This window comes from Ovis aries, chromosome 10 (genome assembly GCF_016772045.2).
Source record: "Ovis aries strain OAR_USU_Benz2616 breed Rambouillet chromosome 10, ARS-UI_Ramb_v3.0, whole genome shotgun sequence".
Classification (NCBI taxonomy): domain Eukaryota; kingdom Metazoa; phylum Chordata; class Mammalia; order Artiodactyla; family Bovidae; genus Ovis; species Ovis aries.
In genome coordinates, this window is record NC_056063.1 from 36,337,567 (window position 1) to 36,349,981 (window position 12,415).

Consider the following 12,415-nt stretch of genomic DNA (forward strand, 5'->3'; position numbering starts at 1 on the left):
AAAACCTAGATCCAGGTAACCACCACCTACTAAATACACACACACACACACACACACACACACACACGTCCGAGTTCTACAAGGGAAGGTGTTTTAGACAAGCCTTTAGCAGCTCAGCTTTTTTTCCCCCTGGGTTACCCTCAAGTTCAGATCCCACCCGAACAGGTAAACTCTGCGGGGAGCGCAGCTTGCTCGTCAGATCTGAGCGCTAATCAAGCAACCTTGGAAGCAACCAGAGACTCGGTTGTTCTTAAAAAAAAAAACCAATAGGAATCCCAGTGCCCTGGACTGAATTAAGTGTGTCTGACGCGAGCCAGGCTCGCTGCGCTATTTATAGCCCCCGGCCAGACACCACTACCGCCCCCGCGACAGCGTGGGCCGCTGCGATCAGGCAACACGCACTCGGCGTGGATCCTGCACCCCGCATTCACGTCCTACACCCGCACCCCTACTGCCCTAAGCGAGAGGCCGGGAGGTGCGGGGTAGGGGGTGCGGGACGTGGAGCCACAGCTTGGCCGGGGAGAAGCGGGCCGATGCGGGTGTGGAATGCGGGAGTTAGGCGTGTGAACTAGTGGCTGGAAGCAGGATGCGGGTGTAGGATGCGGTGCCAGAGTGGGATGTGGGATGTGGGCGGGGCCGGGCGGGGCGGGGCGCGGGGCCCTGGAGCCGGGTGTAGGATGGGGGGTGCGAGTGTGGGTTGTGGGGGTGTGGGCGGGGGATGGGGCGGGGCGCGGGGCGGGGCGCGGGGCCCGGGCGCGGGGCGCAGCGCAGGGCGCGGGGATGGCGCCGGGGCGGGGAGCCCGGGTTGCCGGGCGCACGCGTCGAGCCTAGCGCACGGAGACCGGGTGTCCAGCAGAGAGGCCCGAGCCCTGCCCGCGGGAGGAGCGACCGGGTCGGCGCGGCGGGTAAGCGCGGGCTGCGGGCTACCCCTCGGGGTCCGGGCAAGTTTGGGAGTAGCGGGCCTGTCGGCGCGGCTTGGGCACTCCCTGGGGAACTCTGGAGCTTGGCGCGGCGATGGCTTTTTCGGGGTGTGGGGGGTGGCCGGCGATGGCTTCAGACCTTTCCCTGGGCTGCGCCCCTGTGGGGCGCCGGACCTGCGCTGAGACCCTGTGGGCGCCGGCACTCCCGCGGGGCGCGCGCCGCTCTTCCCCAAGGTCTTGGCTCGCCTGCGCTCCTTTAAGAAACTCTCTCAAAGTTTTTTTAAAGACTGACTGGCTTTGAGCGCCTCGGCCTCGTTTCTTGCCGCGTGTGCGCGTGGCGGCGGGTTTCAGCAGAAATTGCGGAGAATGGGCTGGTCCCGCGTCTGCGCTCTTCGGGCCGCGCTCTGGGGCTGCGGGCGCTGGCACGTGCTCGTTGTCCGGCCGGGTGAGACTCTTCCATCCCAATGGGCAGACCCCTCGGTCCAGAGCAGCTGCGACACGGACTTCAGCGACCAGGGCAGTCCGCCAGGGTTTGCTTAAGCAAGGTTTCGCCCAAATGTGCCATTTAATAATGTTCATATGCAAACAGCAGGGGAGTGGATGGTGCTTTGGTTTTTAATCACGCAAGAATTCAAAATGATGGGTTATGACATGTGCTTCACTTCGCTGGCAGGCCCTCCGTGTGCTGGAAAATGTATTGCAAGTCAGACATTAAAAGATTAGAGTGGAAAACGGACTTATTCCCCGAAGGTCAGTGTATTCAAAGTAAACCTCAGCTAATCTGGCGGCGATTCCACTGGTTCAGCAGTTTGGTTCTTGCCGAGATAAGCATCTGTTGAGGGCAGTGCACGTGTTTTGTAGTGAAAAGTAATTCACAGAAACTTTACAACTGTAACAGACAATGCTGTTCGTGTCAACCAGCAAATGCTTAACTGGCTTAAAGCTGCCTTATAATAATGGCGTGTAACAGAATTTCATTGTTGGCCAACGAGAAAGAGAATTTTGAAATAATTTCTTTGAATGTTCTTACATTTTGTGTTCATTTTCTTAACTAAGATAACTTTTACCCTGCACATTTGAAACTTTAATATAATTATAGTCACAGCCATTTTACACAGTCTCACACGAGTCAAGAATTTAAATCTAATTTGCCTCTCACTTGTTACCATTACTTGAACACACACCTAACACAGGATAAATAGGACATACATGTCTTGAGGATTTTACCTCAGTACAGCACATAAATATATCAAGAAGCACATAGTCTTTGTAATGTACTGAAATATTCCCAGAACATTCTAGACAGTGTGAAAGCCTTTGAGGTTGCCCAGGGTCTGTATGGGAAAAAGTTCAGCCAAACTCAGTTGCTATCCTGATGTACCCCCTCTTTCTCCCTGTGCTGTGTCAGGTCTCCCCGCCCTCCAAGGCCATGCCCAGAGCTGTGTAACGCGTGTGGTGCTACCTTTTGAGCAGTTTGACAAGCCTGCTTCTGCTGGATGAGAGGGTGGACTGGGTCTGGATTATTTTGGTCACTCCATGTGTATCACAGTCCCACACATGTAATAAGCATTTGATAAACACTTACTAACTTAAGGGGCTTCCCTGGTGGCTCAGACGGTAAAGCGTCTGCCTGCAATGCGGGAAACCCGGGTTCTATTCCTGGGTCAGGAAGATCCCCTGGAGAAGGAAATGGCAATCTACTCCAGCACTCCCGCCTGGAAAATCCCATGGATGGAGGAGCCTGATAGGCTACAGTCCATGGGGTCACAAAAGAGTCGGACACGGCTGAGCAACTTCACTTCACTAACTAACTTAAAGAGTGCTTTAAGTGCAAAAAATCCAATACATGTGGCCCTAAATAGCATACACATGTCTCTAAAAACACTATGTTTTTGCAATTTCAATGTAATTCTTAAAAGCAATAAATAGCCATAGATTTTCATGTTACTTTTCATTCCTACAATGGTGGAAAATTTATCTCAAGAGATAGATTAGTACTATGCTGCTTGCTTTTGGGGATCTCTGTGTCTTCAAAAGTGTGACACGAATGGTTCATGTAAGGTTTCTGCATTCTTATATTTTCTTTAATTTGAAGTTTGTGGCTTGCTTTAAGTTACCTGTTAACAGACTATTGATAAATGATGCTTAATGTAAAAATCACTTGATTTTTTCATTCAGATCACATGATTAGCTCCTGAATGCTCATCTGTTCGTGAAACTCCATTTCCTCTTAGCTTTAAAATGAATCTTTTATTCTAGAACAGAGAAGAGAGTTCTGCTTTGTACTAATAGAAATAGATTCAAATAAGAAAATTCAAATAAGAAATTGATCCAAATAAGAAAATTCAGATTCTATTTATACTATAGAAATTATTATTTCTGCAGAACATAGAAAACATTTTCACAGATGTAATTTATGTCTGTAATATAAATGGAACAATAAAATGCCATAATTATAAGGCTGTGAGGTTTTGTTCACTAAGCAAGAGTAAAGATAATACCTGAATTTGATTTAAAATGACAATTCCAATTTATATGATGAGGTAGCTTGTTGTTGTTAGCAATCAAAAATATTTGACAATTTTAGACATTCTGGACTGGAAGAAAAGAGCAAAGCCTAAAACATAGTCTAACCCATGTTTCTACACGTTTCTTTTAAAGTGTGGTAGAAACAGCTCAAAAGGCACCTGTTGTCATCTGGACCATGTGCCTGGTGCTTAATCCCATGAGGTCACATGGACGGGGACCCAGAGCAGAAAGTCAGGAGTTCTTGCGCCCACTTCAGCCCTGCATGCTGTGCAACCTCAGGGAAATCACAGAACCTCTCTGGGCATCCATTTTCTGATCTGTAAAGTGAAAATGACAGTAGGGCCACTTCTAAGGTCCTTCCAGCTCTAAGATGCTGTAATTCCATGTTCCTTTCATGGATTATGAATAAGATTCCTGAAAGGTGTCACTGGGATTTACATAGGGAAATTACCTTTTAACTGCATTCTGGTGTACTGTTGAGACATCCTGACCTTGTGTTTCAGGCATGATGAGCTGCTCAGAGCACAGGAAGCTGTCACACCCTATAGTTTTCTTGATTGTTATTTTGGCCCAAACCAGCCTTCAGAAGATTGTGTGCTGTCAAGAGGGAGACAACTTTATTTTTTCACTATTCAGTTATTAAAACCTTGAGGGCTAATGTGGAAGTACATTAAAAGTAACACATCACTAAAATGTCTAAATAAAACGTTTGAGTGAGTGAAAATTACTAATGGTGTTCTTAGGTCTTTTGCAGAGTTCATTCTAGAAATGTGCAACGTGGTTTAATAAAGGGCGGGAGGAGCTGACAAGGCAGTGGGTAGGGGACTGTTTGAAGGGCTTGGAGAGGGTGCCCAGCGTGGCATGAATAGCCTTGGAAGACAGTCATGTTTCTAATTTCATTGCAGACTATCTACATTTTCTGTCAACTGAACTGAAGCACGACCAGCTGGTAACTTTCTAGCTTAATATTAGAATTCTAATTGTGGAACTGTGATGTGATACTCCTATCTGGAGGGAATATTTATTTTATTCAAGTATTTTAAGAAAAAAAATACTGTGGCTAAAATCTTAAGTGTACTTTTAATTTTACCATTCCTGAATATACAAGCTTGAAGACATTTGTTCTTTGACATAGTCGTTTAAATTGCTTTTGACTTAAAATTAGCTCTCACTAAGTTTGTATGTTATAGAAGGTCAAAAACAAAGACTGGTGAATCCTTCCCATTGACTAAAAATCAAAGTGTCACCCATATTTACCTTCACCAAATAAAGATTTAGGAGCATATGATTTTTTGCATATTCATAAGTAATTAAATTCCATGAAAGAGAAGATATGAGAATAATAATACATGGATGGCAGGAACTATTATAAATGTTTCACACATTCTTAATGAATAAATAAGATAATGAAATTAAAATATGAATTTAAAACAGTTTCATGTTTCTGGAGATTTTTTCTTTGACAGTAAAATATACAATCCTAGAAATGCTTTAGAATTACTAATAAAGAAGTTGGAAAGTTAGTGTTTTATAATTCCACTAAATCAGTCAGTTCTGAGTGAGAGTGATATTTCCTGCCAGAGATTCATATTATTGAAAAGTTAAATTTCCATTTAAAATTAGGAAGGGAAACCCTTGGATATAATAAGAAATAATTTTACAGTAAGGTCAAGGATACTCTTAAATTGCATATGTGTCATTTACAAAGCCATCAGTAAACACTAAAATCTTCATTATCTATTTAAAAGATCCTTAGGAGTTTTTGGTAGATGTATTCTATGCATTGTGAATATAGTATGCATGATAAGACATTGGAAAAAATAACAAACTCTCATTCTTTTTCAAGCATATCAAAATCGATTCTTTATTAAAAGAAACATTTCTAGCATGACTAATACTTTAACAGCCTCAAACAATATTTGGAACCAAACGAATCTAACTACAGATATCATGGAGTTTTTGCATCATAAAAAAAATACCATGAATAATCTTATGACAACAAATTTGAAACTTGGATGAAATGGAAAATTCTCTAAAAGATATAAATGATCAAAAATGACTTTAGCAAACTTACTTCTGTTAATAACAGTTAATGAGATTGAATTTGTGATCTGGTCCTCCCAACCACTCAAAATAAACAAAAAGACTTTAGGCCCAAGCAAGAGCTTTCATGGGACATTCTTTTTTTTTTTTAGGTAAGAAGTAGATTTATTCAGATTCAGAGAGAAGCACACTCCAGAGACAGAGTATGGGCCATCACAGAGGGCAAGTGCAGCCTATTGAACATTTTATACAGCTTCTTACACAGAGAATTTTAAAATAACTTTCTTTTCAAACTCCAATGACAGTACAAAAACCAATAAGATCAATCTCAAGTATGAACAAAAACATAATCTAAAATAAAGTTATAGCTAGTTTAATTTGATTGTATATTAAAAATAAAGTCATGACCCAAAAGATGCTTCACCATCTAAAAGTCACCATCAGTTGTGGAAGTGAGAAATAGATTTAAGGGACTAGATCTGATAGAGTGCCTGATGAACTATGGATGGAGGTTCGTGACATTGTACAGGAGACAGGGATCAAGACCATCCCCATGGAAAAGAAATGGAAAAAAGCAAAATGGCTGTCTTGGGAGGCCTTACAAATAGCTGTGAAAAAGTCACCACAGATTCAGAGAAAAAAGTACTCCACCAAATCCAATATTCATTCATGATTTAGAAAACAAAGCAGACAAAGACTGAAGGAAAATTTCTCCACCTGATACAAGTTGAAACATCACACTCAATGATAAAACTTCAGAAGCATCATTTTCAGACTGAAACCAGGGAAAATGTCACCATTCCACATTGTACCAGAAGTCCAAGCCAATGTAAGAAGACAAGGGGAAAAAAAAAAAAAAAACAGGGATTCAAATTAGAAGAGGAAGAGACACATCTCTCCTTAAGAGGATAGGATCCTGCATCTTTCACAGAAAATCCAAAGGAATCTCCTGACTGGTCCATCTAGGAGGGGCTTTCTGCCAGGTTGCTAAATACAAGATCGATATACAAAATAAGGTTCCTGCTGCTGCTGCTAAGTTGCTTTACTTGTGTCCGACTCTGTGCAACGCCATAGATGGCAGTCCACCAGGCTGCTCCGTCCCTGGGATTTTCCAGGCAAGAGTACTGGAGTGGGTTGCCATTGCCTTCTCGGAATAAGGTTCCTAGGTACCAATAACAACTACTCAGAAATTATAATGAAAACAACTATTTAGAATGAAGAATTAGAACAACTACAAAGTTATCTCGGAATAAGTCTAGCAAAAATGTGTAAGACCTGTTGGGACAGCATCCTAACGGCATAAAGATGCCCTTCATCTATGGAGCAGTAGTGTTCAGCAGTGGGAGCATTAGATTGTAAAGAGGTAAATTTGATTCATCTGTGAATTCCATGCAATTCGAATCAAAACTGTGTCTCAGATTTTTGTGGAACTTGACAAGTTCTGCCTAAACTTCATATGGAAGAAATAAAAATAAATTGTTGTGACAAATATGAAGAATGAAGCTGGAGGACTTGTCCTTTGAGGCGTGAAGTGTGTCTGCAGCCACTGCCGCTGGGTGTCCTGCCTCTTGCTGTGGTCAGTCCCTTTCTTCTGGAGAATAAGTATCCTGTTAGTCAGTGTGAAACTTTGGAGGGTCGGCTTTTTCCCTCTTTCATGCTTGTCTTTGTGGTTGATCTTTTCCATGCAGGCTCTTACAGGCCTGGCTTCCATCTTGCTCTTGGGATTCCAAAGCTACGTGTTTGGGTCATCTCCAAAGAGCAGAAAAAGAATTAATCTTTTGTTAAGAAACTTATTTTCAGTTATATTTCCTCTTTAAAGAGTCAGACCATAATTATAAAAAGGTGTGATAAGTATGATAAAGGTGGTGCTAGAGGTAAAGAACCCGCCTGCCAATGCAGGAGACATAAGAGATGCAAACTCAGTCCTTGGTTGGGAAGATCCCCAGGAGGAGGGCATGGCAACCCACTCCAGTATTCTTGCCTGGAGAATCTCATGGACAGAGGAGCCCGGCAGGCTATGGTCCATAGGGTCACAAACAGTTGGACACGACTGAAGCAACTTAGCATGCGTTGTTGTTCAGTTGTTCAGTCATGTCCGACTCTTTGTGACCCCCATGGACTGCAGCACCCCAGGCTTCCCTGTCCTTCACCATCTCCTGGAGTTTGCTTAAACTCAAGTCCATTGAGTCGGTGATGCCCACTGAGTCAGCATGCATGCAGGTACGTAATACCATAGTCTAGGTCTCTTGGCATCTAGAAATTACTGTCTTAAGTGTGAGAGCTGGAAATAGGCATGTAAAACATGAAAGAAAAAAAAAAGCAAAAGAAACAGTCTTTCCAATGGCTAAAAAGATACCCAGATAATGCCACTTTTCAGTACACCAAACCCACTTTTCACAGCCTACCAAGTCCTTTTAGCTTTGTACCAAGTCAGGGATTACAAAAAAATAGCATTAGGGCCACCACTGCCCATGCCAAACCCTGGCAAACATTACTAGTTAAACATAGAACTCTTTCTGGGTTAGCCTTCAGGTCAGTATCCAGATCCTACCTGTGGTGTTCCAGGAAATCACAAGAAAACGTGGAATGAATATGCCTGGTCATTCTATTGCCTCCAATTTGTAAACCAAGTAGGAGTGTTTTTAGTGTCAGTCTGTTACAAAAGGAAATCTAGTGCAATGCAAATTGTACATTTTGCTCTTGTTCATTCTAGGGTCTCAACTAAAACTGGCATTTCCACATGGGCAGCTCATGGTCCTCTGGATGCTGGAGCCTCTGGCTTGATCTCCCCCCCCTTTGCGCTGCCCTCCCCACCCCCGCGCCCGTCCCAGTCCTTAGAGGACCTCAGTGCTGTCTCAGGGTTCCGTGATGACTTGACCTCTAATGCGTGTCTAATAGACATTTCAGTCTGAACGTTCGTTCCTAAATAAAACTGTTTGTCCTCTGCCCCCACCCCCCACCCTCCACCCTCCACCCTCCACCCTCCATCCTCCACCCTCTGACCCTGAGCTTTCACCCTTGCCCCGAAGATAGTTCTCATCACCAGTACCACTGGTCCCATAAAGACGTGGGATTGTATCACAGCTGTTCAACCCCCGCCCCCCACCCAGTACCTTCCCAACCCACCCAGAGTCAGAGCCCAGGTTCTGGTCACTGACCGTTGTGGTCCACCTGCCTCCGGTTCACCGGATCTCTGACCTGCTCCACCCAGTCCCACCCCACCTCTACCCCCAACTCCCCTCCCCCTCCCCCCTGGGGTGTCCTCTGCTCCGTCCTCATTCGCCCAGCCCAGCAGGCTTGCTCCCCTCTGAGAGCCTTGTTATGCTCCGGCTCTCCTCAAGCCCCGCCCCCTCCACCCCCAGCTCTCGGCTTCTCCAGGGCACCCCGGCTTGACCGCTCTGTTCCCACGTTCCAAATTCTTCTCCAGCTCAGGGCCTGTCCTGGCCTGAAAGACGCCCTCTTGACTCGGGAGAGAAGTCTCATCTCCCCGCAGCTGCCCCGCCCCTCCCCTATCGCCCCCGCCCCCACCCCCACCCTCCTCCGGGCGACAGGAGCCCCCACCGCCCGTCCTCCTCCGGGGCCCAGACTGACAGGTCCCCCTCACCCTCTGGTCTCCAACCCCCGCCACGTGCTCCCCGGGCCTGGCCCGCGGCCGGGTCACTGGAAGGGCGTCCGTGGCCTCCTCGTGTGAGATCAAAGGGCCTCTTCTCTGCTTCTTCTCCCGGAGTGGACGCCTTAGTCACCGGCTCCCTTGAAGCCCGCCGGCGTCCCCAGCTCCGCGGGTCCAGCCCCTCGGGCCGTTCTCTGGTCTCCGGCTCTGGGGGGGGGGCCCTCACAGGTGCGCCCCCCCGGACCTGCTGCCCCACGGGGTCTGGTCTGGGGAAGCTAGGGGTGCTGCTTGACTCTCTACCCCTAAGGTTAGAATTTCCTAGAAGTCACTTTTTCCAGAAGACTCAGGGGAAAACAGTAATACAGATAACAGATAAAACAAGATTTCAGAGCATACGCTCCCTGGAGCACCCGCGGCCCCCACCCAGGGCCCTGCCTCCGTCAAGGCTCAGCCCTGGCCCTCCCCCCGTAGTTGGACCCCCTACCTCTCCAGCCGGTCTCCTTCCAGCCGGTCCTTCCGCAGGACATGGGGCCATGCGGCCGCCCCGCCCCAGCACTGCAGCCCGCAGTTCGGCCCTACGGGCGCGGGACACAGACCCCTTCCTTAGGGAAGGACAGGCTAGGGCCCCGCGCCCCCAGTCCGTCCTCCCTGCCTCTGCGCGCACACCAGTGCTGCTCTGTTTCGTTTTCACGACTGTCCTTTTCTGTCCTCCCCCACACCCGTCGACCCTCCTATCACCCGCCGGCCTTCGGCAGTCACCCAAGACGTCACGAGGCCCTTCTTTCTGAAGGACACCAGCGGTCAGGTTGGGAATCGGCCCAGCTGTGTACAGGGCCAGAGAGCCGTCGGGCAGACGAGGCCGGCAGGGGGCGGGGGCTTCCCTCAGGCAGCCCTCCTCAGTGGCCTGTGGTTGCCTCCCTCCTGCTGGCACCAGTGTAGCATGACCTCTGCTCAGGGCCATAGGTGCTGGGGACAGTTACCAAACCCTGCTCAGAGGGACTTACGGGCATGCTTACACCTGTGCCTGCATCCATGCAGGCACACACACATCTGTATTTGTACCCATAGATATACATACACACCCACTCCAGTGTTCTTGCCTGGAGAATCCCAGGGACGGGGGAGCCTGGTGGGCTGCTGTCTGTGGGGTGGCACAGAGTCGGACACGACTGAAGCGACTTAGCAGCAGCAGCATCATATACATACACACACTTGGACATGTACATACACATCTGTGCCTGCACACATACGCCTATACATGTACACACACACACCTGTGCATGCACATACACACACCTGTGCCTTTGTATGTACACACACACCTGTACATGTATACACACACCTGTCTGCATACATACACACACCTGCACACACACATGCACACCTGTACATGTACACACACCTTGCATGAACATACACCTGTGCATGTGCACACACCTGAACATGCACATACAAACACACCTGTGCTGCACACATACACACACCTGTACCTGCACATGTGCATATACATACCTGTACATGTACACACACCTGTATGTGTGCATACACATCTGTACATGCACATACACACACCTGAGCATTCGTGTGTACATACAAACACCCATACATGTAATGCACACCTGTACATGTGTGTGCACACCTGTGCATGTACACACACCTGTACCTGTACATACACACCTGCTCCTGCACATGTGTATACACACCTGTATGTGTGCATACAGCTGTACGTGCACATACACACACCTATGCTTCACATGTACATACACACCTGTATATGTATACACACATCTGTGTCTGCACACACACGTGTACATGTACATGCACAGCTGGGCATGCACACACACCTGTGCAAGTACAAACGTGCATATACATACACACCTGCTCCTGCATACCTGCATGGACACTCACAACCTTTACTGGAGGGTTCCCGCTCCGGAGGGGGTAGCACAGCTCCCCATGACAGCATATCCCACGCACATCGGGGCCCAGGGCTGCCCGGGACCGTGCCCTCGCCTCGCCTAGCCAGCCGGCCTAGTAACAAGCCTGTTCCCCTGCAGGTTAGCAGTCTGAAGCGATGGGCGACTGGAGCTTCCTGGGGAGACTCCTAGAGAACGCCCAGGAGCACTCCACTGTCATCGGCAAGGTCTGGCTGACGGTGCTGTTCATCTTCAGGATCCTGGTGCTGGGGGCCGCGGCCGAGGAGGTGTGGGGGGATGAGCAGTCGGACTTCACCTGCAACACGCAGCAGCCCGGCTGCGAGAACGTGTGCTACGACCGCGCCTTCCCCATCTCGCATGTGCGATTCTGGGTGCTGCAGATCATTTTCGTGTCCACGCCCACGCTCATCTACCTGGGCCACGTGCTGCACCTGGTGCGCATGGAGGAGAAGCGGAAGGAGCGTGAGGAGGAGCCGCCGAAGGCCGCCGGCCCAGCCGAGGAGCACCAGGACCCGGCCCCGGTGCGCGACGACCGCGGCAAGGTGCGCATCGCCGGCGCCCTGCTCCGCACCTACGTCTTCAACATCATCTTCAAGACGCTTTTCGAGGTGGGCTTCATCGCCGGGCAGTACTTCCTGTACGGCTTCCAGCTGAAGCCGCTATACCGCTGCGACCGCTGGCCCTGCCCCAACACGGTGGACTGCTTCATCTCACGGCCCACGGAGAAGACCATCTTCATCCTCTTCATGCTGGCCGTGGCCTGCGTGTCCTTGCTCCTCAACGTGCTGGAGATCTACCACCTGGGCTGGAAGAAGCTGAAACAGGGGATGACCAGCCCCTTCCGCCCGGACACCCCTGGTTCGAGGGCGGGGTCCGCAAAGCCGATGGGGGGGAGCCCCCTCCTCCTGCCCCCCAACTCCGCCCCGCCCGCAGTCACCATCGGGTTCCCGCCCTACTACGCGCCCTCTGCCTCCTCCCTGGGGCAGGCGTCTGCCCCGGGCTACCCCGAGCCGCCCCCGCCCGCGGCCCTGCCTGGGACCCCCGGCACCCCCGGCACCCCCGGCACCCTCGGCGGCGGCGGCAACCAGGGCCTGCGCGCCCCGGCGCAGAACTGTGCCAACCGTGAGGCCGAGCCGCAGACTTCGGCCAGGAAGGCCTCCCCGCCCGCGTCGACGCCGCCTGCAGCCCCCGCGGGTGGCCCCCAGCAGTCCCTTCCGGGGGGCGCGGCGGGGAGCTCGGGCGACAGCGACGGGGAGGGGGCGGTGACGGCCGTGGAGCTGCACGAGCCCCCTGAGCCCCCCGCAGACCCCGGCCGGTCCAGCAAGGCCAGTAAGTCCAGCGGCGGCCGGGCCAGGGCCGGCGACTTGGCCATCTAG

The 12,415-nt window shown here is 49.7% G+C and overlaps 2 protein-coding genes across 2 annotated transcripts; one reads left to right on the forward strand and one right to left on the reverse strand.

Annotated features, from left to right (window-relative positions):
* Positions 1-804: 804 nt before the first annotated feature.
* LOC121820449 (uncharacterized) lies at positions 805-12,125 on the reverse strand. The gene is made up of 3 exons (XM_060394110.1): positions 11,611-12,125; positions 9,587-11,470; positions 805-7,241 (listed from the first exon to the last, which is right to left on the reverse strand). The coding sequence occupies exon 2, from the start codon at positions 10,998-11,000 to the stop codon at positions 9,999-10,001; it is 1,002 nt and encodes a 333-aa protein (XP_060250093.1). The 5' UTR covers positions 11,001-11,470; positions 11,611-12,125; the 3' UTR covers positions 805-7,241; positions 9,587-9,998.
* Positions 11,177-12,415, forward strand: GJA3 (gap junction protein alpha 3). Its single transcript, XM_027973897.3, has one exon. The coding sequence runs from the start codon at positions 11,177-11,179 to the stop codon at positions 12,413-12,415; it is 1,239 nt and encodes a 412-aa protein (XP_027829698.2).

Excerpts from the sequence above, each read along its gene's own strand:
- GJA3 (XM_027973897.3), top strand. The coding sequence starts at position 11,177 with ATGGGCGACTGGAGCTTCCTGGGGAGACTCCTAGAGAACGCCCAGGAG.
- LOC121820449 (XM_060394110.1), bottom strand. The coding sequence starts at position 11,000 with ATGCAGGTATGCAGGAGCAGGTGTGTATGTATATGCACGTTTGTACTT.